This window comes from Emydura macquarii, unplaced genomic scaffold (genome assembly GCF_026122565.2).
Source record: "Emydura macquarii macquarii isolate MOO-44397 ecotype Brisbane River unplaced genomic scaffold, CSIRO-AGI_Emac_v2 contig_2897, whole genome shotgun sequence".
NCBI lineage: Eukaryota > Metazoa > Chordata > Testudines > Chelidae > Emydura > Emydura macquarii.
The window spans coordinates 1,881,212-1,908,897 of NW_027133034.1; the positions used below are offsets into that span (position 1 = coordinate 1,881,212).

Genomic DNA, 27,686 nt, shown 5'->3' on the forward strand with positions numbered 1-27,686 from the left:
GGGAGAGCAATTGCAATTTTCAGCTGAGGACACAGGCTAAGTCACATAATTATTTTTAGGGCATTTTTGTGAGATGTATTCCTTATTTAAACAGTAAAGGAAGAAAATCAAAGGATCTTTTTAATTAATATTTCTTATAATATACGACTCTTTTCAAATAAGTTTTAAAAGTACTATCTCTTTTCCACGTGCTTTCCTTGTTACATTATTGTTGTCAGCATAGGCTTATTTGTTGTGATTCTCTGAAAGTCATACATACTTATATAGAATGAAAAGGAATTAGCTGTTCGTTTTTGTTTGTATTTGGTGCTCTGCTTTCCTTCCTTCCTTTATATATTTTTTCTTCCACACATATAGGAAATGTTTGCAAGTTTCTTTTGTAAATCTGCAAGGGGGGAGGAAGCATTTTAATCACTTTTTACCACATTTTTGATTAATCAATCCCATAAAATTAATTTACTTCATAAATAAATGCTTTGCAGGGTTAAAAATTGCATAAGAAATTCAGAATTTAGTGCACTAATTGTACATATGTACAGTCATACAAGGTTTTTTGTGCAGTCTTATACCTGTATACTGCTTTGCATAGTCATACGTAGAGATGGGCAAAATTTTGCAGGCAAATAGTTTGTTTGCCGAAAAATGTAATTTTGATTGATCCAAAACTATTAGTGAATTAGATGTGAATTTGCCACATTGTTTTGGACAATACTTTTTTTCCGGAACTTCGGCACAATTCATGAGATGAGGGAGTGTATGCTGTCTCCATCTCCCCTTCAACCTTTAGTCCAACAGTTAGGGCACTAACCAGGACATGGGAGACCTGAGTTAAATTCTCCCCTCCGTCTGATGTGGAGGAGAGACTTGGTTCTCCCACTGTCAGGAGAACGTCCTAGCTATTGGGCTATGGGATATCATGGGCAGGCCTCTCTGTCTCTCTTGTTGAAGCTGTTTGACTTGTATAAATAATTAATTATTCATTGGGCCAATAAGAGAATTAGAATGGCTCTGTCGACTAGTGGTCAGGCCATTCACATGAGAGGTGGGAGACTCAAGCAATCCAGACCAGTGAGGGGCTGTCACTGCCTTCCCAGCAGTCTTGAGTGCCTCACAATGCTTTGCTGTTGTAGCTCCCAACCAGGCCCGCTCACAGCCTAAGAGCATGCAGGTCACACTGAGTGCCTGTGTATAGCTGCAGCCCTGGCCCAGTAGCTCTGACCCCAGCAGCCTGTCAGCAACACTCCAGTCACACACTGGCTTCCACCAGCCTTGGTTACTACTTGCAGGATGACCCCAAAACACTCCCAGTCCAGAATTTTCCCAAAAATGTGAGTTTTTATGTATTTATTTAAAAAGCAATAGTTTGCTGCTTTAACTGGAGTTACCAAAGAGTTCAGTTTAAATACAACACTGGATTATTTTAGATTAATAATAAAACAAATTTATTTAAGTACAATGACAGAGGTTGTTTTAAATGCATACAAGTATAATATATTAAAGTCAAAACAATGAGTTCTGTAGCACTTTAAAGACTAGCACATTTAATTTCTGCAGGTATAAGCTTTCGTGGGCTGCAACCCACTTCGTCAGATACATGAAATAGAAATCGTGCGTGTGTGCGTGCGTGCGTGCGTGTGCGTACACATCCAAAGGTAGGGAACAACAATGGGGAGGGTAGGTGTTAGCAAAGTCCATTCAGTTAGAGTAGATGAGGCCCATTAACAACCATTGATTAGGAGGTGAGAATGTGTGAACAGTGACAATTACTTCTTGTAATGAGAACCATTCCAAGTCCCTATTCAGACCCAGTTTGATTGTGTCAAGTTTGCAGATGAGTTCCAGCTCTGCAGTTTCTCGCTGAAGTCTGTTTTTGAAGTTTTTTTTGTAGAAGTATGGCAACTTTCAAGTCAGCCACAGAGTGTCCTGGGAGATTGAAGTGCTCTCCGACTGGTTTATGGATGTTACCATTTTTTATGTCTGGTTTGTGTCCATTTATTCTTTTGTGTAGTGACAGTCCGGTTTGGCCAATGTACGTGGCAGAGGGGCATTGCTCACACACGATGGCATATATTACATTAGTAGATGTGCAGGTGAATGAGCTCCTGATGGTGTGGCTGATGTTAAAGTCAGAAATAGTTACAAGAAAAATAAAGACAAAACGCTTCCTAGTAGCAAAAACTTAATAAGCTAGATAAATCCTTACCACATGTTCCCAGCAACAGGGCTGACCAAATTCTCAGCAGAATCTTCCCCCTCTTCCACTGCCCCCCTGCCCTCCCCCCCAAGTCAAAGGGCTGGTTCCTTTCTTGTTTTAGGTGAGAGAGAGAACGAACCTGGGGTGTGTTTTGTCCCTCACTTTTATAGTCCAGTCACCCTGTGAAATGCATTTTCTTAAGGGTTATCCCTAGATAACGTTCCATCCAACTCTGAGGAAGGAGACATGGAGTCTCATGGTAAAAAATGTTCCATGTTGTATGCTAAATTGCAGGTTGATCTGTTCCTGCCTCCCTCTGTTGCCAAAGAATGGCCACTTGACAGGTGATTACCAGTCAACTTTGATGACATCTGGCTAGAGGTGTCACCTTATCCTTTGTCTTTGAGAAACGGGTTTACCCCCATCCCAGACTTGTCTGGTAAACACAGGGTAGTCATAATTTCAGTTTGTCCATAACTCTAAATTCACATTTTGTTCATAAAATACATAAGAATATGGATGATCAGTGTGGAGTTAGTTTTTAAATGATACCTCACAAGGCATATTTTGCATAAAGATCATTACAGTAATATGTAGGGTGCGAATACAGGGGTACTTTTGGTCACATGGGAGTTGTGACTCAGGTTCCAGCCCTCCTGCTCCAGTGAATATTATTTAATTATTTATACAGATTTGAAAAGCATCAGCAGGGAAGAATGAGACACCCTGATCCCAATATACCCCAATGGCCTGTAGTTAGGGCATTCTTTTGAGCAGTAAGGGATTCATGTTCAAATCCCTCCTCCACATCAGGCAGAAGGGAAAATTGAACTGGGGTGTAACAGTGGATAAGAAGCTGGATATGAGTCAGCAGTGTGCCATGGTTGCCAAGAAGGCTAATAGCGGATTGGGCTGCATTAGTAGGAGCATTGCCAGCAGATCACGGGAAGTGATCATTCCCCTCTATTCGGCATTGGTGAGCTGCATTTGGAGTATTGTGTCCAGTTTTGGGCCCCCCACTACAAAAAGGATGTGGACAAGTTGGAGAGAGTCTAGCGGAGGGCAACAAAAATTATTAGGGGGCTGGAGCACAAGACTTGTGAGAAGAGGTTGAAGGAACTAGGCTTGTTTAGTCTGCAGAAGAGAAGAATGAGGGGGGATTTGACAGCAGCCTTTACCTACCTGAAAGGGGGTTCCAGGGTGGATGGAGCTAGGCTGTTCTCAGTGGTGGCAGATGACAGAACAAGGAGCAACAGTCTCAAGTAGCAGTGGGGGAGGTCTAGGTTGGACATTAGGAAAAAGTTTTTCACTAGGAGGGTGGTGAAGCACTGGAATGGGTTACCTAGAGAGGTGGTGGAATCTCCATCTTTAGAGGTTTTTTAAGCTGTGGCTTGACAAGGCCCTGGCTTGGATGATTTAGCTGAAGTTAGTCCTGCTTTGAGCAGGGGGTTGGACTAGATGACCTCCTGAGGTCCCTTCCAACTCTGATTCTATGTTTGATATCCCAGGTGAGTGCCATAACTACTGGGCTGAATATTATGAGGGAGCTGCCACCGCCTCCTTTGGCTGTTTTATGAATCTAGCCCAGGTTGAATGAATTGTTTCATTTGACAGAAGCAAAATTTTTGTTGAACTTTTTTGGTTAGCTGAAATATTTTGAAATTTTCAATTGCTAACTACTTCTTGAACATGAATACAAAATATTTAGGTTTTTTGCCTTGATTATATGTTTAGAACCTACATCTAGGACACATTTACCAGTAGTTAGCTTTAGGGTTGATGCATGCAGACGAAGTATTACCATTCTCACCTACCCAAAGCACCAATTGGATTTATTTGTTTGTTTCAAAATTATGCTAAAACTTAGAGAATGAGACTGAACGTTTTCCTTCCAAGATCATTTTGGGACCCAACACTGAACTAATTTCCCTATAATGTATTTTGTAAATGCTTAAAAGACCATGTGGGAGAGTGCTTGTGTTTTGAGTTTTTCTTTAACAGTCAAAGCCACTAACTGAAATTTTAGTACCTCCTGCAGCTGAAAATTCCCCAGAAAGTTCAGACTTCATTACTCTGCCCTCCCCCCAACTTCAAACTGCCTGCAATAAAGTTGGGAAAATGTTACATGCAGTAATGAATAATTAAGGGATTTGAGTATATGCACAAAGAGCTACAGATTTTGCAGAAATGCACAACTAGGCATTGTAACTGTGCTTACGTTTACCTTGATATTATCCTTTGCATATGATATTAAATACATTACCTGGTTTCTTATCCTGTAGAATTCACCAAGTGTGTACTTTTTCTGGCCAAGGTAACATCTTTCATTTCTAGAAGTATGCTTGTCTGCCCACTTCTGCATGTGTATGGAGACTGGTAGGACTGAGTCATTTCTGGACTATGCTTGTCCAAACCTTTTGCAATGAAATGCATAGCTCTGGGGGTTTGTTATGAACCTCAGCGCTTTTGCTTTCATGTGATACTGTAAGAAACACCAGCCATGTGCTGGTCCAGGAGCCCTACCCCACACACTATTCCACCTTTAGTATCTTTTGATTTGAAAGAGGCCTGGCTGTCTTCAGCTCCTTTCCTCCTTGTGACTTTGGGGCACAGGCATCTTTAGTTCATTCTCCTTTTGCATATGTGCTATGGGAATTAAACCATACATTGAAATCAAGGGCTAGTTGGATTTAGAAACTTGAGTCGCGCTGATTTGCCAAGGAAGTCTGCGGCAGAGCTGAGGATTCTCTGAGTGCCACGTTAGTACCCTAACAAGATCAACCTTCTTTTATCAAAACCGTTAGTACCTCTGTTTTTAATCCATTGGCACCAAACGATTTGCTTAGTAAACAGTCATTTATATTTAATAAAAACAAAGAAAATACTTCAAGTACTCTGAAATAATTTGAAATAAAAGCTTTTAGATAATAAATGTATCATGTTCTTCCTATGCAGATGTTCACAAACTTTTTGCTGCTATTTAAAAACTAGGATTTTAGCATAACTTCTACACTGTACTTTAGTGCACTCATATGAATTTGTTCGTTTTTTCCCTGGTTCATCTTCAACGATTATTGTCTCAATCTTTACTGTGGCCTAAAATGTAGTGCATACCACCAGGATCCGATAGAATTGGAATTGGACTGCAAGAGTCTCTTCAAAATCAAATACTTGTGGTTTGTCAGCAAAACCGAAAGCTTAGTCCGTGGATCCTTCTAGCTAGTAGTTCTCACTCCCCTATTACTAGATGACTGCTCCTCCCCGGCATATGCTTCAGAATGGAAGATCTCGCTCTGTAGCCACAATGCCACAGGTGCTGATGACCCAATCCTAATATCCAGCACACCTCCCAGCCTTGAATGGTTTTCTTCAGCCAAAGTCCCCTAGAGCATAGTTTCTCAACCTGTGGTACGCGTACCCTTGGGGGCACACAAGACACAGACGGGGTACCCGGGGAAAAACAGAGTGAAGGGGAGGCGGGCGGCAGCTACCGACTTCTGGGGAAGCTGGGCGGCAGCAGCCCACTTCCCACTCGGTCCCAGCTGGGAGACGGGTGGCAGCCCCTGGCTTCTGGGGAAGGCGGGCGGTACCCCCACTTCCTGCCCTGTCACAGCTCCCAGGTGGGAGCCCAGTGGCAGCCTCCTGAGTCTTGTGAGCTGGGCTGGCAGCTGAGCAGTGAAATTGACAAATATGACAGTCCTACATTTTACCAGTTACCCTCCTTCTCTGTCTCTCTCTCTCACCCTCCTTCCCTGTCTCTCTCTCTCACCCCTTCCTCCTCTCAAATCTATGGCAAAAATTTGGCACGGTGCTGTATATTCCCCAGCATTGGCATGCCGCTCAAAGCCTCCTAGCTTTGGACATCACCACCTCTAGCCCAGGTACATATTTGAGTTGTGCACCCCTGGTGTAAAGGTGGTAACCCTATCCACACTAGACTTGACATCTGTCATATCACGGCCTTATATACTCAGCCCTTCTTCCAACATATGGCTCACATTAGTCTGTAAATATAAAATCCCATGGAAAATTGAGTGTTGGGGTACTTATTAAATTTTTCAGAAGTTAGGGGGTACTTGCTACTTAGAAGTTTGAGAAACATTGCCCTAGAGGGTTCTTGGTTACTATTATATTTTCCTACTGAGCTCTGGCTCAGCTTTCAAGCTGAGTTGTGTGTAGGACATGTGGAAATCTTGTCCAAGATGGTTTCTACATGATTTCAAGACATCTACTGAGCATGCTCAATAACTACTAACACAGTCAAAGGTTACCACAAGTCCATCATCCACTTCTTGAGGTGGCTGTCCTAGGAAATCTGTAAGGATGCTCAGTACATGCTGCCAGCTGTCCAGTTTTGAGAGTTCAGGATCACCCCAGATGTCCTGGGTTTTTATACCTCAGCAGTGGCAATTGTATAACACACTCTTTCGGATGATTCTGAGCACTTCCTGTTGAGTCCTCAGCCCTGGTCTCTGCATATCTGCAGAGCCCGATAATACAAACAAACCAATCCCTCCTCTTCATTGTTGCTTTCCTTTTCTTTGGACGTAAACTGCTGCAACATAAAGCCTGTTTTACATTTTACATACACTTTCATGGTACACTGGGAAGTCCTCAATCCTTGTGTGAAAAGAGATTGAACAAAATTGATACTTTAAGTGGACATCAATATTTTTAGTGATTTAGACTTTTCTTGTTTTAAATTTGAGAGACTTTGAATGTAAAGCCATCACTACATGAGCTTTCTTTGATGAAAAGAAAACCCACAGCAAGCTTGGAAATTAAATTTGAAAGGTTTGTTTACAAACATGACCCAATTTCAGTCCCTAAATATGTAACAGACTATTAGGATTTACTTTGCTAAATTATTTAATATAATTCCAGTCTGTCATGTTCTGTATATGTATTTTAGGAAGCCTCTTGGCATAAAGTACAGAATGAGAAAATTGCTTGTATCTAGACAGGAATCCCTGTATTATGTTTACTAAAGAAAATTATACTGCTTGTATGCTTTGTAGTTCTAGGTCTATCTGTGTATCTTCCTTTAATGTTAGAGGAATATGCTCACGAATCAGTGGAGAAAATGGAATCCATTAATTGATGGTTGGAAAACAAATCAACATTAATTCTGAACAGCATGAAACTGCTTGTGGCAAGGATTTTCATTTGGCGTATTAACTTTAATTTATTGAAACAAATTTTTGTATCAATTGGGTGTTTAACTATTTTTCAGTGAGAGGGAAAATTTTCTTAGATGAGAGAAGCTCGGCACTCCATCTCCTTAAGCGAGTGCAAACCACACGTATATGTGGAAGTGAGAAACTCAGTTTGTCTTAGGTGGATATCCGCTGTTTCAGTGATTCCTCTGGGTTCAATGGGATTATTTGTGTGCTTACAGTTAAGCATGTGCAGAATTGCTTTGCTGAAGCTGGGCGCTGTGGCTGTACTGTACAAGTATGGGGTTTTGGGAAGCCTGGGCTCTCTTGTGGATTAGAGCGCACACAACTGAATGGTAGCTGGTGCATTGGGGCCCAGCAAAGAGGCTTGTCATTGAGGTGAAGTAGGGACCTATAAACAGTCATAAAATCCTGACATCAATAACGTTATGCATACCTGGAGCTGGGCACAACTGGCCTGACCCTCTTCAGCATGTCGTGCTTCAGACGTCAGATAGCTGGAGGAGAATTAGAGAAGCCATAGCTGCATCAGGAAGCAGGTGTGAATGGCCAAGTTGGATTTCCAAGGTAGGGGAGGGCCTCACCAACCAAACCGAAATAAAGAGGGGGGAAATGACAATTAATGAAAGACAAATAATGTGTAATAAATACTTTAGTTTATGAGTTGTCTTTCTTCTGCTTATGAATTGACAGCTGGCATGTTTATTTTTTTGTGGGGGGGCAAAGGGGGATCTCTCAGCTAAGTGGTTTTGCCAGATAAGCAGTGCCAAATATTAATTTCCCAAGGAAATAAAATTGCTCCTATTAGGAAGTCTTCAAAGACTTCCTTCTCCTTCTCAAGTAGGTCTTCTTTTGATGCTGTGATATTATTTTAATGCTTGAATCCAGTCAGTACTATACTAGGATGTGTTTTCAGTTTGAGTCGTAACATTCACAGTTCACTGCAAGGGTTCAACCCTTTCCTTAGGAAATGCATAGGGTTGTATGTAAAACTGTGCATTGTTTAGGTAACAGAAGTGACTGCAGTATTTGTTTGTACATTTGCTAAAGCAGAGTGTAAAACTTCTTCACACAGGCAAAAATTTAAAAGCCAATACTACTAATTAAATGCTAAATGGGCAAGTGCTGTATCAATTTCCACGCTTTTGTAAAAGGGCCTTCACTCACTCTCTCTGTTTTTAAACCTACAAAGAGCACAGTGAGGTCATGGTCTTTATGGAAGTCCAGGGCCACCGACTGAAATATTTTAAATGGAAGCTTGGGAGCACAGGAAAAAAATATGGCCGGATATTTTATAATTGTAAGGGATGGAGAAGGACTGGATTTCTGTCCCCAAAATGTGCTGAGAACTTGATTTAATATGGAAGTATGTTAATACCAAAAGAAATGTTGCAGCCTGTCTCCTGTTTAGATTTTCTATTCATAGATAATTCCTACTGCTTGCTGTACTTTCCTGGGCTAGACCTTCCTTCTGAAGGATGAAAGCTGGTATGTCTGTAGAATGTGTTTTCTCCATCTTTCTTCTCTCCCGTTTGCTGCCTCTGTGTTCTTTTCAATTGCTTCTTTTAGTCCCGTCCCCCCCCTATTGTCCCTGTCTAGTCCTTTTTTCCAGCTCTTTCTCTTGTTCTCTGTCCTATCCCTATTGCCATTTTCCTCTGTTTCCCTGTGGTTTTTTCTTCCCTTTCTGTTACTTCTTTGCTTGCAGTCTGCCACTCTGTCATGCTTGTGTACCAAGCAATTCATAAAATTTACACACAAAATTACATTCTTTGCATCTGGATTTTGTGACATTCTATTTTAAAACAATGAGAACACAAAGGAAATATCTTCAGGGCTTGTTTGTGAAGTTTATTTTAAATGTAACCAATCAGCACATCTGGTAAGAACTTTATAATGAAACACATACCTTTATCAAAAAAGCCACTTTCTGAATAAAATCATCATCTCCTTCTGTGACTTGTGCCACATGTGATGAATTCATTTAATTGCATGACTGATCACATAGTTTGTTCTTGTGAGTTCTGTACGGGTGTTACTTTAAACAGTAAAACCTAGTCCACTTCTATCAGATAAAATTTCATCTATGTAAGGTTTCTTTTACTATTAAGTTCTCTATAGTTTTTATATAATAGCTCAGTGATACTCAGAACTCAGTGGTTCAGGAGTCAAACTGGCGATCAACATTACTCAAAAGAGCCACAGTAGTGTGAATTCATTTTCATTTTCTGTAGTACTGTATTTTCACATTTAAATGGTATGACAGGAAATATTTTGTGTATATAAACATGTATAATATGTATTATTATCACAGCAAAATGACTGACCAAATATTGTATCAACTACAATTGGTTAATAACACAGTAAAAGCCTTGGTTGATTATTGGTTAATAATTAAATAGTGTTTTAATGTCATGTGCTACAAAGAGCTGCAGGAGACACATTAAAGAGCCACTTGTGCATCAGGAGTCTTAGTATCACTGCTCTAGCTTGTAGAAAGTTGGGTATCTAGAGAGAGGCTAATACTATGGTTATAAGGAACATAGACATCACAGATGATAATTGCTATAATTCAGGTGCAAAACACTTTGTTATATGATCTCTTCCTCCTTGCTTTTATATTGTTAAAACTTGCTGAAACAATTGTGTTTTGGTCTGAAACATCTTATGCCTTGACTTCTTGTGAAAATGAAAATGTTTGAGGGCAGATGGGAGAATTTGCAAAATCTGCTCAGTTTTCTTCTCTCCCTCTTCCAAGCTGGGTGGGAGTTAAAATAGTTTTCCATTGTAAGAGACTTCTTAATTATACGTTTTTTAAAAAGAGCAACTGTAACAATGACTTGTATTCAGCAAAAAGAGACCAACAGGAGAAGTGGGACTTCACTCCACTTCTACCTCATTCACCTCTGTGTGATCTGCTAAGATTAATGGGGGCTGTTTGATTGCTAGTCTTAATCACAAGAAAAAATCCATTTAAAAAAATCTTGGAAAACTAAATGCAAAAAAACCCCTCTAATGCAATGTTAAAAAAACACAGTTAATATCACAAAAAACTAAATTCCAATAACAGTGTAAAATCTGTTGCTTACACATATATTTAGTATGACTGTTTTTCTGCTTGCTTGCATGGCTTAATCTGTTACTGCACCATAGAATGTATACCTTAAAACCTGTGTACTGTTCAGTGCAGTTCAGTAGAGATCACTCTGGAAACCTACATTTTTGCATTTCCAGGCTTTTGATGATTTTAAAAGTTGCATTAAGAGATTTTTGAATTTACTGTATATAGTTTTTGGACCAGCACTGATACACACAAGTTTCAGTTCAATAAGTAATTTAATATTTGGAAAAGAAGGCAATAATTTTTTTTAATTATTGGAAACTTAGTTGAGGTATTATTTCATCTGGTCTGCAGAGCTTTGCACATTTGAAAAGACTGAACTGTCTTTGTTTTTTAGTAAAGGGTTGCAGCTGCAGTAATGAACACATTTCTGGATCTTGATGCACCATGCATAGTTTTTTATGGCTACAGTGTGAAACAAATTATGCCACCAGAATATAATAATTTACCTCTTCATCTTGAGAATACATATTTTATTGAAACTAAGGATTAGTGACAGGATCAGTAGTAGGAAACCTTGTACTAAAGTATACAAAAAGGGAAAATGTGATAGCAGGACTGAAAATTACACTGGTTTATAAGGCAGGATTTGATGTATGCAGTCTTGGATCAATATCGAAAAAGCACTGCTAGACCAAAAGGCTAGTGTAAGTTTGACATATTTTTAAAGTCTGATATTTTTTGAGCCAAAAGCACTACAATAAAATGATTTATACCACTGGAAAAGAGGAATTCTATGCTTTCCAATGGTATAAAATCACTAACCTTAGCATAGTTTTCATGTAATATTAGTGGATAAATTTAAGGAGGAGAGGAGGGGGACAGGTGCAGAAATCGGTCTCACTGGTGCACTGGTCCCAGACCAGTTACCAGAAAGGTAATGTTTCAGTCTCTGAATACTAAGTAGACAAGACTTTTAAAATATGCATTATAAGTAACCTTAACTAAGAGTGCCTGAGTTTGATTTGTATTCTATTTATTGTAGTAGTGCCCCAAAAGCCGCCTTGTATTAGGTACTGCACGTGTGCATAGTAAAAGATGCTCCCTTTCCTGAAGAGTTTACAATCTAAGAAGAATTTAATTTGAAATTTTCTTTATGAAGTCTAGGTTGTTTCTGCTGTCAAAGTAACTCATGAAAGAATATTGACTCACTCATAAATTCAGATACAAGATTTGAAATTACTGCTTACTTTTGATACCAAAGAATTGATCTGGTCATCTAGGCTTACAGAAAAGAAATCCAGGTTTTTTCTTTGTTCAGAGAGAGTTCTGTACCATTTACACTTTATCTTTTAGTCAATGAAACATTAGAGGATGTTTAATAATGTATGTGTCTGGAAAAAATTACTGTTGCTCTGCTATAAATCTTATAAATCTTGTTTTAGCTGGCTTTTGAATGTATGGTATTGCTCTATTGAGCTACTCAAAAAGTAATTATCAATAGTTTGAGGTCAAACTAGGAAGACCTATCTAGTGGGGTTCTGAAGGGGTTTGTCCTGGATTCAATACTATTCAATATTTTCATTAATGAATTGATAATGGAGTGGAGAATAACACCAAGCTGGGAAGGGTTGCTAGCACTTTAGAGGACAGGATTAGAATTTAACATGACCTTAGCAAATTGGAGAATTGGTTTGAAATCAACAAGATAAAATTCAATATAGACAAGTGCAAGTACTACAAGCAGGTCAAGTTTATTAATAGTGACTTAGTCATAGACCAGTGGACCAAAAACGTAATATATTAAAATAAAACTTTAAACTAAATCCAAAATTTTAGAATATTAAAATACATATAAATATAAATTTAAAGAGAACATAAAACCATTAAGCCATATATAAGCACACTGCCACTTGCCTTTTCTTTATTTTAATGGTTGGCCATTCAAATAGGGCAACCGCTTTGAACAAAGATATATTGTCAGTTCCTAATTAACAGTCTGTTTTCTAAGAGGTCATAGAAAAAGGCATTCGGGACAAAAACATGGAAAGCCATTTTGACCTCAAGTGGCAATACAAATTACAACATAATAAATAATTGGGCAGATCTTGCACCTGCCCAGAGCTGCATGGACATAGGTGCCAGTATATCAGCTTTCTAAGGGAATGTCTACACTGGAAACAGGGGAGGGGTGGAACCACAGTGGTAAGTCTCAGAGCCCTAGTGAACTGACTCAGACTTTCGCAGGGCTTGGGCTGTTGGGCTAAAAATAGCAATGTAGATGAGGCTCTGACACCTACCACCCTCACCAGGTTTCACTGTCTGGGCTCCACTCGGAGAGGGAAGATCTGCACTGCTATTTTAATCCCCATGAGCCAAGTCAGTTGACCTGGGCTCTGAAATTCACTGCCATGAGTCTCTTTTTTTGCAGTATAGGCATACTCTAAGGAATCTGACTGCATAGATTGAAAACTGAGCACTCCTCAACTTGTTATTGGACAAACTGTCTAATAACTGGCTACCCATGACTCTCTTTAACAAGGAGAAACCAAGGAGACCTATTTGTAATGGAAATAACTGCCAGGCCCAGTTGCTTATTAATATTGTCTAATCTCAACTTGATTAGGAATTTCATGTTTTTAAACTAAAGTCTAATCATTTCCAATTCTGAGAGGCATAGAGAATGCAAAGAATTCTGAATATACTCCAGCCAAGGAAATTTACATGAAAAAGCAGACTGAGCTGTTCCTCTAAGCATAGCCTTGGCAGACATTGTGGAGCCAGAAATTGATATTATGGCATTGCAGCAAAGTACTACACTTAGAAAGGAAAAATCAAATGCACACATACAAAATGGAGTAGTACTGCAGAAAAGATCTGGGGGCTATAGTGGAACACAAATTGAATATGAATTAACGTGAAAAAAGTTAATATCATTCTAGGGTGTATTAACAGGAGTGTCATTTGTAAGACACAGGAGATAATTGTTCCACTTTACTCGGCACTGGCGAGGCCACTATTGGAATATAGTGTTCTGATTTGGGCATCACATTTTAAGAAAGATGGAGAAAGCCCAAAGGAGAGCAACAAAATAGATAAGTTTAGAAAACATGACCTATGAGGGAAGGTTTAAAAAAAAGTTGGTTATGTTTAGTTTTGAGAAAAGAAGAGTGGGGCGGGGACCTGATAAGTCTTCAAATATGTTAGATTGTTACAAAAAGGACGGTAATCAATTGTTTTCTGTGTCCACTGGAAAAAGGATAAGAAGTAACTGACTTAACCTGCTGCAAAAAAGTTAGGTTAGATATCAAGAAAAGCTTTGTACTCTATAAGGATAGTTAAGTGCTGAGACTAAGGGAGGTTGTGGAATTCTTGTTACTGGAGGCTTTTAAGAACACCTGTTGGATGGTCTAGCTATATTTGATCATTTCTCAGTGGCGGGGGGATAGACTAGATGACCTCTTGTAGTCTTTCATCTTATGAAACTATTCTTTGTGTTAACAAGTTCATTAAAATATTTTCTTTGATGCTGATGTTACAAAATAGAGGCAAATATTTAGGTTTTGTAACAACTTCTGTGTACTTTGTACTGTTAAATCTCATAGTGAAGGAACATCAAAACATCAAAAAACCAAATCCCTAATTGTCAGAAGGATTTTTCTGGTTCCCAAAAGAAGAATTTGGTAGACTAACTGCCCATGTAGATACTAGGAGACAAATAAATGAATCAACAGCTAAGGATATAAAATAAGGATGATCAACATCTGTGACAAAAACTGACGGTTTATGCTTTGTCATAAAAGTCTTCTATTCTAACTAGAGATCCTGAGTAACAAGTAATAAACCACCAAAGTTGCAAAAATTACCAGCAAAAGTTATGTAAACATTATAGCGCAATAGTTTTGCAAGGTCTTTTAACATAATGAAAGATGTGATCAGTCAGGTAAGGCAAAGCCTGGATGCAAGAGACCAAAACAATTTGAGGTTTAAAGGGCTGGACCATATCTAACGGCCTCTTACAGCCAGAGTAGAAACTGGTGAAGGAGATGAGGGCTTCTTGTAACCAGAGTCTCCCATCATGTCATAGACTAGTTCCCCTATCTAACCTCAGTGAGTGAGTGACTTAAGAATTTGCTCTTGTTGTAATCCTTTCTACTGAAGCCATTCTCTCCAGCTGGACCCAGTCATTACCACCCAGCTGGAAGTTTTTTTTGGTCAGATGAGTATCTGAGTCAAGATCCAGCCTCCCAGAGGCAATACACACTGCCCACTTGCAGAACCTTCTGCAGCTGGGGAACAAAACGCTGAGTAGGTTTTTAAATGCTGGTCTCTTGTGCCAGCTCTGTTGTGTTGAAAATGTATGCCAACTGCTGTTGTGATTTATAATGGAAAGGTGCATAAAAGTATTGACTCAGTCACATTCATGGAATAGATCTCCTGCTTCCATGGTGTATACTGATTCATAAGTTATGGTTTGCAATTAGCTTAGGTCTGGTAGCACAAAAAAATCTTTCCTGTCAATCTGCTTCACTGCAAAGCAAGCGTTAAGAAAAGTCAATCCCGTTTATTGTTTTTCAGTAGCTGTACCTTTTGGTGCTTCTCAACAGTAATTGCAGTGCAAATAGAATATCATTGATAATTTCCTTGTAATACAATTTGTTCCTTTTTTATAGACTGAAAAGCTGTGTTGGCTTTCGCAATGATGCCACACCTCTGCTGATATGTATTAAACTAATTATTCATTCATATCAAATGGGTCCAATATGTACATGTGCAAATATGTACATGTATGTAGATGCATTTCCACAGTTGTTGAGAAGCTCGTTTGTTAGGATATCTGTTTTTCTGCCTACGTATCCACTACTTTATTTAGTCATTGTGAAAACAGGCTGTTTTCTGCCCTCCTTCTTTAAGCACTGGCTTTGGAAACTTAATATCCAGGGATGATGTGCTATAACCTCAGAGAAGCTTAATATTCGATCATGAGAGCCTTCATGTTTATGGGAATGTCAATGTGCAGCTATTCAAAGTGCTGATACATAGGGTAAATATTTGTGGGATACTCAAGAGTATTTGGTATCTAGCTCATCTATAAAGTTCATCTATATTAGATGATAGTAACAATACAGTACACCAAAGCTATCCAGTCTCCCTTATACTGAAGAAAGTGTTGACATTGGTTTGGCCTATATGAAAGCAGTTGATAGTTGTAATTAAGTTCTTACAAGATATGCCCACATCACGGGGAAAAAAATCTATTTATGACACTCCTAATCTAATTGGCACACGTGCTAGAGTTCTGGAAAGGCCATATGTTGCATTGGCATGGAAACTAAATGATCCCATCACTTCTACAGGTAGACCAGAGTCAAAGCGTATTGACTGAGCAGTATAGGGAAGCTTGCATTTTCAATGCCATATCTCTTCTGTGGCTAGGGTTTTTCAGAATTTTCAATTTTGGGACCTTTTAGATGACCATTACAAGTCAATAAAAATAAGGAGATTTTATTGCAGAATAAAAATCTGTGTTCAAATTTAGGAAGGTTTGAGAGGTTGCCTATCAGATTTCCAGTCTGTTGATTTCCCCCACTCCACATGGTTTGCCAGTTTTTTGTACAATCAGTTTCTCGACCTAGTTTGACATTGTTGCCTTCGCTTGTTAGCAAGCTAGGTGGAGTCTCAGGTAAAAATTGTGCTGTTATGTATTTACCATAGGCTCACCTTAGTTTTGATTATTCGATCAGTAACTTTGTGCCCAATCCTGCAACCCTTATTTATGTGAGTAATCCTTAATCACAACAAATTCAATGTACTTGTTGCAGCTCATGTCCAAGGCAGGGTTTCTTACAATGCATCTAAGTAGGTAAAGGTTTTACTTTCTCAAGTAATACCTGTCCTTCCTAAGGAGGAGATAAAAAGATGGAGTCCGTTCACTTCACGTACCAGATTGTGGTGAGGAGGAGGAAGAGTGTTCACACAATGGCAGAGTACAGTACCTCTCAAGAGTTGGAACTGCTTACTCAGTAAGCAATCAGGGGAAGGCCTGTTGGGATTATCATCATATATCTCAAAAAGAAAAAGGCAACCGGTGTACCTCTAGCTTTAAACATAGCTTCAGCATATTGTGTGGTCTCTCAAACTGTCCTAGGAATAGTCATAACACAATGAAGAAAACAATTTAAATAAACGAAATGACTGAGTGGTCTCTGCCATCAGACTGATTTCTAACTGAGGAGCATCGTTGGTGCAGGTGGTATGGTATATTTTTGTTTTTCCATTTGAAGGTTCTCTGTGTGTGTTTGCTTCAGACAGTATATTGCTGTAGTGACATTATACTATTATCAATAAACATTCAACTGCAGCTTAATGTGTGGCAGAACTTAGCTCCTGGCAAAAGCTATAGCCTGCATTCTGACACCAGGATAGGTTCCAAATGCAAGCTAATGTGCCAGTGACTCAGAATTTCCACTTTCTCTGTTACTCACTTTACAGATTAGCTTCCCAATGTTGACAGTCCTTGTTCACATGCCCTTTCCAGCAATGTTTCCAAACCAGATGCTTCACCTAAAAATAAGACAGAAGCTTCTCAGGTATATAAATAAAAGGAAGCTTCTACCTGGTGTTCCAAGTTTGCAAAGTAATGATTTTTTTTTAATCTGTAGAAGCAAAGATTTTCTTATAGTATCAGTTACATTTTCTGTAATTTTCCAGTTACTGAACTTCAAGGTAGATAAAAAGGTCTGTTCTGTTCTGCCACAGAGATATTGCAACTCCTATGTTACTCTTTTTGACATCATCACAGCCTTTTTCTGTTTACTGCAAAATGAAGACCTGCCCATGAAATGTGTGTGCACCTGAGCATCCCTATCCTGGCTAGGGTGACCAGATGTCCCAGTTTTATAGGGACATTCCCGATATTCAGGACTATGTCTTATATAGGTGCCTATTACACCCCACTCTTTGTCCCGATTTTTTTTCTCACCTGCTATCTGGTCACCCTAGTCCTGAGACAAAGGTGATGTTATACCAGCACTGGTGGGTGGCATTGAAGCCAGACTTCTCAATCAGCCACAAACTGTGCTTCTGATTCCCCCAAACCGGTTATCAAGAAGCCAGTACACTAATACACACAGCCCCCCTTACTGCATTCCAGTCTCTGGCTCCCAATCAGCCACTAGGTCCAGTAAAGAGACCAGTTATTTAAACTCTACATTCTTTACTAAAAAGGTTCCCTCCGACCCCAAAGGGTCAGCCACAGTATCAGATCAATATGTTAGGACTTACCCAAAATACCACACTGCCAGCCAATCCTTTAGTAACTAAAACTAAAGGTTTATTATAAAAAGAAAGAAACAAACCGTAAGAGAAATGTTAGAGTCAAAGCAAATCAGATACATACAAATAATTGAAAGTCCATATACATCAAGTTTCTGGGAGAATTGTGGAGTTGCAGGCTTGTAAAGTTCCTCTGGTATACATGCAGCATCTGGATGGTTCAGTTGCAAGTGACTTGATCCAGAGGTAGGTATGTGTCTGTAGCTGAACAGGAACAAAAGACAAAATGGATTCCCCAGACATCTCCCTTATATACCTCCTGGCCCTGGCCATGCTGTTTGTGGAGTTTTACAGGAACTAAAATGGAGTCCAGAATGCTGATATATCAAACATATCCATAACTTCCATCTCACATATAACACATAAACATCATCATCTTACTTAGCACATTATAGCCTTTCTAACTGTACCTGACATGGCATATCTCACATGAATTATTATGATTTTGACATACTGATGTCAAACAATACACTAAATGCCCCCCCACCAATCCAGCAGAGTGATGCGTGCCTTTTTCAAGGATTTGTTGTCAAGTTTTTGCTATCTATCCCATCTTCTGTAGGAAGAGAGGAAGAATGGGGAGTTCCTTATTGCTGTCCCACCACACAACAGTGATGTTCCCTTAAAACATGGGACCTGATAAACTGAAATCTTACAATCATCTAGGGAAGGTCCCATCTAATAAACAGCTTTATGCTGGAGGCAGTCACCTTTGCATGAGTGGCTGCTAAAGGGATGACCTCCGATCATTTAAAATGATAGTCACAGAAGTGAGAGGGAGGTTGCTGTCCCATTAGTATGGAAAGCAGAGTTGTGTGTTCTAGAAAAAATATAGTACCAGGTTCTTTTCGGAGCTCTGAATGAAATGATAAACTAACTGGAGAGAAAGATGTAGATTTTTGTTCCAAGTAGCACAGAACCACCCTTGGCTGATTTATCGGAGGAAACAGCTAAAATGTCCCCTGACCCAGCTCTTTCACCCTGTCTCTTCAGCACTGGACAGAGAGGACTTGCAGAATGTGAGCTCTGCAGCTTTTTTGGGGCAGGACAGTGTGGGTGGTGGCGGCGGCGGCGGTGGTCTTATTAGGGCATGAAGAGCTTGTGTTTAATCATTTAAATTATTTCTATGTAAACATTACAAAACAGCACTGAGAGTCTGCTATAAACTGCAACCTGCCACAGTCTGCTCTGCTCCCAGCTGTCTGGAGCCCTGCCTTCCAAAGAGAAGGGTTTCTGCAGTCATCTGCGCACATCCTTACCGAACAATAGCAGCTACCCCACACCCACTGTGTGGTTCCCCTCCTTTCATGGCCATGTGCGTGTATTGCCTTTGTGCATTCTGAGGTTTGAATTAGGCCCCATGGGTTTATTGAATCTTGAAAGCTAAAGCAACTCTTGTTACTGTTAATTCTCATGTTTTGCCAGGGATGATATCTTTCGAGCCAGTGCTTTATTTCCAAAAGAGATGATAAAACATAGTCAGCATTCAAGAAGCCCTTCCAGTGCTATCCTGGCAAATTGCCCTCATTTACTGTTTGTTGCTGTTAGTTAAATGAAAGTGGTGTGACTGAAATTTTACTAGATGGCATATAAATAGAGGGGGTCTGAGCCAACATCCACTGAAGTCAATGGGAATTGGATCAGCTCAGAAAAAAAGGGAATAAAGCCTTATTATTGAAAGACACTCCAATATACTAGATAACAAAAGCAACAATACTATCTTAATGTAATAGTATGCATCTAATACTAATGTGGCATCAGGTGTCCTGGTAATTCTTATCCATCACGTTTTATATTGTTTGTATTTGTTTTTTTTATTTTGGGTGTTAATTTTACTGATTCTGAAAAGGAGACAATAATACTGATTAGTGCAGTGATTAATACTCTAGCCTGTGTAATGTGCATTTTCTTGGGAATACACATAGGAGCAAAACCTGTCCCCAGCACACAACCCAAGCAGTGAAACTGTAACCTGGGAAGTTCTCCAGGGGAGGAAGAAATGAATCTTCCCGTCTCAAATCCTGGAGTGGCAGCACTGTACAGCACTTGTGAGTGAAGTAGGGATGGCCATCTTTGAAAATCTGGGCCTGAAATTGTAGGCTGGGATTTTGGCACCACTCTGCCATTGACTTTCAGTGATGGGTGGAGATGTAACTCTTAGACTCCTTTTGAAAATCCTAACCTTAAGGGCAAATTTTTAAAAGAGAAGGCCCAAGCTCTTCCTGCAAAAGCAATGCAAAAGTGCACCTGCAGTTTCACACTTCCTCTCCACGATTATGGATTAAAATCAGCTAATTACACCCAGTGGATAAAAAATTAGACCTGCATATGCACAACTGCATTAATCACACACACTAACTAGTGCACTCTTCAGGGCCCCCACGTGAGGGAGAAAGGTACACTTCACCAGGGCCCAGAGGTCCTGGGGGGTCCGGCCCAGGCTGCAACCCCCATTGCCGTGAAGAAAAGTTTTTTTCATGACTCATGAGATTGTATGTATGGGATGAGGGATTGTGATATGTGTGTGGGAGGGGGCCTGTGTCACAAGTTTGTACTGGGCCCGAAAAGAACTATTCTTGGGCCCTGGCACTCTTTCATACTTTTTTTGCATGGAGACATTCTTTAGAAAATTAGCCCCTGAATAATCCCATACTAGCACAACAAAATTCAATATGGTCAATCCTCCATTACTGAACTTCAGTTCTTTAAATTGTTTGTGGGTGCAATATTGTTATGGGTGTTTCCTCACAAACAACAATTATATTGATCACAATATAACCTGATCACATTGATGGGAGGCAAAAATGTCAGTTTTTTTCTTTTCTCTTGTCCAAAATTAAAGTAGGGGATATAATAAATGAGCATTATTTGCATGCTCTAGTCTTTTATATTATGCTGGCATGCTATTACTCTCTTCATTAGGTTTGATTTAAAAATTAAGGGCACAGCAGTAAATTCTTCTCCCAGTTACATCAGGTGAAAATGGGGCACTGAAGGCAATGAAGTTACTCCAGATTTACCCAGGTGTAACTGAGCAGAATTTGGCCTACAGTGTTCAAAAAGAGAATTGCTTATTCCTGATGGCACTTTATTTAATGCAACCCAATCAATAGAAATGTGTGGCTAAGGCACATTAGTCATACATGAGCACTTTTAGCTAAGTAGGAGCAGGCTATATTTGCACTTATCAGCTTAAAATGCAGAGAACTGAAGAAGGGAGGGGAAAACCAAGTTGTAAAATAGTATACAAATGTAAGAGCTGAAGTTTGTAGAGCTTTTTTTCTATGTAATTTGCTTTTTGTGTTCATTATATTTCCCCCCTGTATTTCCAGTAAAGGGTTACCTTCGAGTTCAACATTCACACTAGAAGACAGTGCCATCTACTTGACTTCAGAACAGAGCACACTGGAAATGGAAAATGATAATGCTTCAGTTTTGGATGTCTATTTAGTAAGTTGTCAGACTGTTGCTTCCGTTTCTTAATTTGATTTATTCTGGTTTTATTTACTTAGGCCCAGACTCAAAGTACTTAACTGCTTGCCCAACTTCAAGATCACAATAGTTCCACTGAAATATTCCCAAGTATTTAAACTTAAGCACACACTTAAATACCTTGCTGCACAGGGTCTTAAAGAATTCCAATGTTCACTAAGTGATTATTCACTATTGTATTCTTCAAGTGTGCCAGAACATTTCTCAATAATCCTGGCAATAATAATTTTTTTACAAGCTTGTGGAAAAACAGACTGTTTTTTCCTTCTCACCTTGAACTTTTCACAGTGCTGCAGCTTAGTTTTCTTAGACTGAAAACTATCTTTTCTGCACAAACGTACTTGTGAAGAAGAAAATAAGTGGTTTTACACAGCTGGACTTAAAATATGCAATGATTCCTTTTTCAACCTTAGTGATGCAGTTGTGGCTGCAGAAGTATGTTGAAGTTACAGCTTTCCTCTTTTGCTGTGGTTCCCAATGAGCAGTTTGTTTTGCTGTACAGCAAATTTCATTATTTGCATTGAGACTCCTTTAGAAGCTCACCCCTTTGATTATCTACGTATCTGTGCAGTTCTGCTTTTAAATAATTTGATGACTGTCTGGGATTTTCAAGGCCCAACGGAACCCAAATCCAATTGGATTTTAATAGGGATTTGGACATTTAACTCTTTCAGGTCAATCTGGAAGTCCAATTGCATGAAGACAGTGTTTTGTAATCATGAAATTTCATGTGAAGATATTGTGTAGGATCTACTTTTCTAGGGGTTTTGTGTTTTTAAAATGAAAAATAGAAATTTCCTCAAAAATAGAGCAGACAAAAGATTAATAGGATGAAGGCAGCAGGTATTTGTGTGAAACTTTGGCATGAATTACAGTGGAGAAAAAAGGAAAATATGTCTGTGATTAGAACTCTAATGAAAAATCCCACAACGCGACCATCATTTACCACTTAGAAAAGGATTATCCTGGGATCATGTTTTTCTTGATTTCTCATGCTTCCCGGCTTTCTTGTCTCCTGGGATCCAGTAGACCTGTTACAGTCATTTGTGTTTCAGGTCCCCCATGCTGTCCTTGCACTTTACACATGCTATCACACCACGTTTTCTTTCTCCTGAGAGTAGTTTTTCTAACCAGGCAAAACTGAATGTGTAAACACTAGCTTTATAGGTACTAATTTAAAAATCCAACCCATGTAACAGTCCTTACACCCCACTTCTATACCAGTAGCAAGCAGCCAGTGATTAGTTAAATATAGAACTGGTTTAACGGACAATTTTGTGTCCATCAACAATCCATTAAATCAGCCTTCCACTATACTACACTGCTTATATAAATCAGCCCTGTTGCTGGTTTGCTGTTGACGTTAATATTCACCACCAAGGGAGCACTTGCTGAGCTTGGATTATTAGGGGAAATGGAGATATAAAGAGCATTTACATGGATCTCCTCTTCTCTTCCTCCCCTCCCAAAAAATCCAGCCTAGATGAAACATTTTATTTTGCTTAGAAAATATTTGTTTTTTATTATTTTTTTAGCACAAGTGCTACTGGACACTGACGTAAACCCAAAAATAAAAAAGAGATTAGAGTCTAAAAGAAAGATGCACAAAAGAACATGCTGGGAAATCCAGTGATGGGGATAATTTAGTTTGTATTTAATTAGTTATAAACTTTCTCATCATGAGCCTCAGAGGTGCTCTTCTAAATGTATCTTTAGATTTATTGAGAGACAGGATGGGTGAAGTAATATATTTTATTGGAGCAACTTCTATGGATGAAAGATGAGCTTTCAAGCTTACACGGAGCTCTTCTTCAGATCTGGGACAGGTACTCAGTGTCACAGCTTAAATACAAGGTGGAACAGATTGCTTAGCATAAGGCGTTAATGTGTTGTAAGAGACCGTTCAAGATGAAAGTAACACATTCATCACTTTGCCTCTGGGTGAATGTACAAAATGGATTAAAACACTAAATTCATTAATCAGTGTGAATGGAAATGTAAATAAAATCCCACCTCATAGAGAAGACTGTACACACACAGCACTCTGCCCCTCAGGCAAAAGCCTGAGCAAATAGCAGGGACTTCAACTGTGCCCTGAAGATCAACAAGCTTTTGTTCCACTATAGAGTTATGGAGACACCGTTGTCACGCAACTAATAAGGGTCTGTTCTTCAAGTGCTTGCTCATGTCAATTCCACGCAGGTGTGTGCATGCCAAACTGAACTGGCATCAGAGAGGGATACAGCGCCAAGAAAGGATTCTATGCCTAGAGACTTTTGGCACCGATATGCTTCTCTCTGGATATGAGTGATTGGTGTGCCACCCTCGACTTGAGGGATGCTTACTTCCATGTGGCCATCTTCCTGAGTCCTCCGCTTTGTAGTCAGACTCACCATCAGTTCACAGTCCTGCCCTTTGGACTATCCGTGGTCCCTCGCATATTCATCAAATGTATGGCAGTAGTCGTTGCATTCCTGAGAAAAGTACAAGTATATCCTTACCTCAATGACTGGCTGGTCAAGGGATGCACCAGGGCGTAGCTAGAGGCAGACATGAGCTTGATAAGGTCAAACTTCAACAAGCTGGGCCTTACGATTGATCAACGAACAGAAGTTACTTTTATGCCCGCCCAGAGGATAGAGTTTGCCTGTGCAGTACTAGACTCAGGGCAGTCCTCCCATATTCTGGCCATTTGCAGCATCAGAGGACTTTAAATGCTACCCAAACACCGCGGCTCAAAACTATCTAAAACCGCTGGGGTACATGGCAGCATGCACATGTGGAGTTCAGCATGTGAGGCTACATCTCAGTCCGCTGCAAGCATGGCTAGCCTCAGTGTACCACCCAGCTCAGGACAATATAGACAGAGTAGTCTCGCTTCCCCCTTTCATGTTACAGACCCTAGGCAGTAGCGCAACCCATGCATAGTACATGCAGGAGTACCTTTCTCTGCATCTATCCCCTTACTGCGTCTAGTGACAGACACTTTGGTGATTGGAGTGGGGAGTGCAGGACCCAAGAACTCTGGTCCCATGCAGCCACTCCTATTTCACATCAGTGTAAGAGAGCTGAGAGTGATACGCTTGGCCTGTCAAGCCTTCCAAGGTCACCTGGAAGGCAAGTGAATATTGGTCCTGACAGACAGGGTGGAGGAGGCTCCTCTCCCCTGTGTCAGGAAGCCCTCTGACTGTGGGATTTCTGCATTGCCCGATCGATACATCTGGAAGCATCCTACCTTCACAGAGCTCAGAACATGTTAGCTGACAGCCTCGGCAGATCCTTCCTCAGTCACAAGTGGTCAATCCACCCGGTGTGTTGAGCAGCATCTTCCTTCAGTGGGGAGTTCCCTGCATGGACTTATTTGTCACAAGCCTCAACAGGAAGTGCCTGCTGTTCTGCTCTTTCCAGAATCACAGCCCCAGGGTCTATCATGGACGTGTTTCTTATCCCATGGGCGGGTCAACTGTTCTACACATTCCCACCTCCTCCACTCATCCACAAGGTCCTGCTGAAGATCAGGCAGGAAAGATCTGCTGTGATTCTGATAGTCTCAGCCTGGCCTTGTCAGCACTGGTACACCATGCTCCTCAAGCTCTCAATGGAAATCCCGTTCACTCTATCTCTACTTCCCGACCTGATCACTCAGGAACACGGCAACTTCTGACAGCCCAATCTGCAGTCCCTTCACCTCGTGGCATGAAAGCTCCGGAACTAGTATGCTCAGAATCAGTTAGAGAGGTCCTCCTTGGCAGCAGAAAACCCTCCGCAAGGGCACTTGCTTAGATAAGTGGAAGAGATTTTCAGTTTGGGCAGCTCAGAAGGACATCCCACTCATCCTGTCATCAATTCCTATTATCCTGGACTAGTTGTTACATCTGAAACAACAGAGTCTATCGGTGTCGTCAGTTAAGATCCACTTGGCAGACATCTCAGCGTTCCATCCCCGGGTGGCAGGTCACTCAGTCTTTGCTAACCCCTTGGTTGGATGTTTTCTTGAAGGGTTTGGACAGACTGCACCCTCATATACACCAGCCAGTTCCCCAATGGGACTTTAACCTTGTACTGTCAAGACTGATGGGACGGCCATTTGAGCCCCTAGCAACTTGCTCATTCTAACTTTCCTGGAGGCCATAACTTTGGCCAGGAGGGTATCTGAGCTCAAGGCGCTCTCTTCGGGATTTCCCTATACAACATTCTTCAAGGATAAGGTTCAACTTCATACTCACCCAGCTTTCCTTCCAAAGATGGTTTTCCAGTTCCATGAGAACCAGGACAATACTCCTCCTGGTTTTCTACCCGAAACCACATGGTAATAGTTGGGAGAGTAGACTGCATTTGCTGGATGTCAGGCATGCCTTGGCCTTTTATATCAAAAGGATTAAACTGTTCAGGAAAACAATTCAGCTCTTCACAGCAGTAGCAGATAGAATGTAAGGGCTACCTGTTTCTTCACAAAGCATTTCTTTGTGGATCACTTCGTGTATCAGGGCTTGTTATGACTTGGCGAATGTGCCTGCCCCAACGTTAACTGCTCATTCCATGAGAGCACAAGCGTCCTCCGCAGCATTCCTCGCCCAAATACCACTCCAGGACATTTGTAGGGCGGCAACATGGTCATCTATTCACACCTTCTCTCCTCACTATGCTATTACCCAGCATGCCAGAGATGATGCCACTTTCAGCAGAGCAGTGCTTCAACCTGCAGGGCTTTGAACTCTGACCCCTTCTCCTACAGTCTAGTTTGGGAGTCACCTGCTTGGAATCGACATGAGCAAGCACTCAAAGAAGAAAAAACAATCTCTAACCTTCTGTAACTGTTGTTCTTCGAGATGATGTGTTGCTAATGACCATTCCAAGACTCATCCACCCCTCTGTCAGAGTCCGCTGGCAAGAAGGAACTGAAGAGGCAGGCCCTTTACGACTCCAGGGGGCACTAGAGCTGATCCGATAGATCCCAGTAGGGGAAAGCCTTCTGGCGAACTGTGCGTGTGGCGTGCACATACCTGCTTGGAATGGACATGAGCAACATATCTCAAAGAACAAGTTACAGAAGATTAGTAACCATTTTAGTCTGCATTTGCCAACTACTCCAAATCAAATGGATCAAATGGATGTCCCAGACAAGCAGGTGGCTTGTGACTTTGTATGCTGGAAGAAGGAAGGGTCGATGACAGTCTGTGTGCACAAGCCTTTTACTTCTGAAGACCTCACTAGATCATCATATATAGTTTGAAACAACGGTAAATCTGTGATAAAATAAGGCTCAGGACTGAAGTAGCAGTGATATATTTTCAGCTTGATTCACAGCTGCTAGATCAGACTGCGGTTCTATTTTCTGTGTTTAGGATGATTAAATGGAGGTAGGAGAGGGAAGTTGCATGTTTTCATGAACAAAGCACCAAGGTTGGCAATGCGGAATCAGACCCTTATCAGTTGGATAATATAACCTTGTCCCCATAACTGTTTTATAGTAGAACAAAAGCTTGTTGACCTTCAGGGCGCAGTCATGCATTTCCTAGGAAACCTAGACAAATCAAAGATGATTACTTTCAAATGGATTTAAGCTTTTGTTGAACATCATCATAAAATAAATTGACATGAGATAAATCATAAGTAGAAAACCTGTTTAAATGTCATTTGCATGGTATTTTGTAAGGAGGTTGGTTAATAATCCTTATCAATAGTTTTGTTGCAAGGCAAGCTTCTAAAACCTTATCTGTTGTATATTATAATGTGTAATACTTTAACTTGCTTCATTTTAATAACTCCATTGCCTTACTCCTCTTGCTTTGAAGTGCTAAGCTTCATAGGGAATATTGAGGACTTGAGTAAGATAGGATCAGTCATGTCTTTATCTTATGAATGAGGAAAATAGTATAATAAAATGGACTTACTGCCTACTGCGGGTCAGAAAACAATTTAAGGTAGCCTTTTGCTCTGAACAATGTCATGTACAACAAATAATTTAGATGGTTAGGTAAACTTGGGGGTTTTGGTAGAAATTAAAGAATTTGCTGCAGATAAGAGCTCTGGTTTATTTGGTGCTATAGTAATGGACAAATTCTGGAACTGCACTATTTCATCATAAAACAGATGCACAAAATCCTGCAAATGTTGTCTTGAGTATTTTGGCCATCTCTATCTCCAAACACAACCTCAAAACCTGCAAAGGCGATTTCAGTAGAGAATAAGAGTAATCCAAGCTGCAGTTTAGTGGTGCTGCTTACATGCCATTGAAAAGTAAAGGCATTTACATAGACAAATGTGTAGGACAAGGATTCTCAACCTTTTTCTTTGAGGCCCACCCAACATACTATAAAAGCTCTACAGCCCACCTGTGCCACAACTGTTTTTCTGCATACCCAGTAAATTAAAAGCCAGGGCTGGCGTTAGTGGGTAGCAAACAGGGCAATTTCCCAGGCACACCTCA

General features: G+C 40.3%; 1 protein-coding gene across 2 annotated transcripts in view; it reads left to right on the forward strand.

Annotated features, from left to right (window-relative positions):
* The window catches only part of PIP5K1B (phosphatidylinositol-4-phosphate 5-kinase type 1 beta), a 140,184-nt gene that overhangs the window by 104,456 nt on the left and 8,042 nt on the right, over window positions 1–27,686 (forward strand). For both annotated transcript variants that reach the window (XM_067568658.1, XM_067568659.1), the window contains exon 14: window positions 21,097–21,214. In XM_067568658.1, the coding sequence (XP_067424759.1) occupies window positions 21,097–21,214 (118 nt within the window). The remainder of the gene's footprint in view (window positions 1–21,096; window positions 21,215–27,686) is intronic.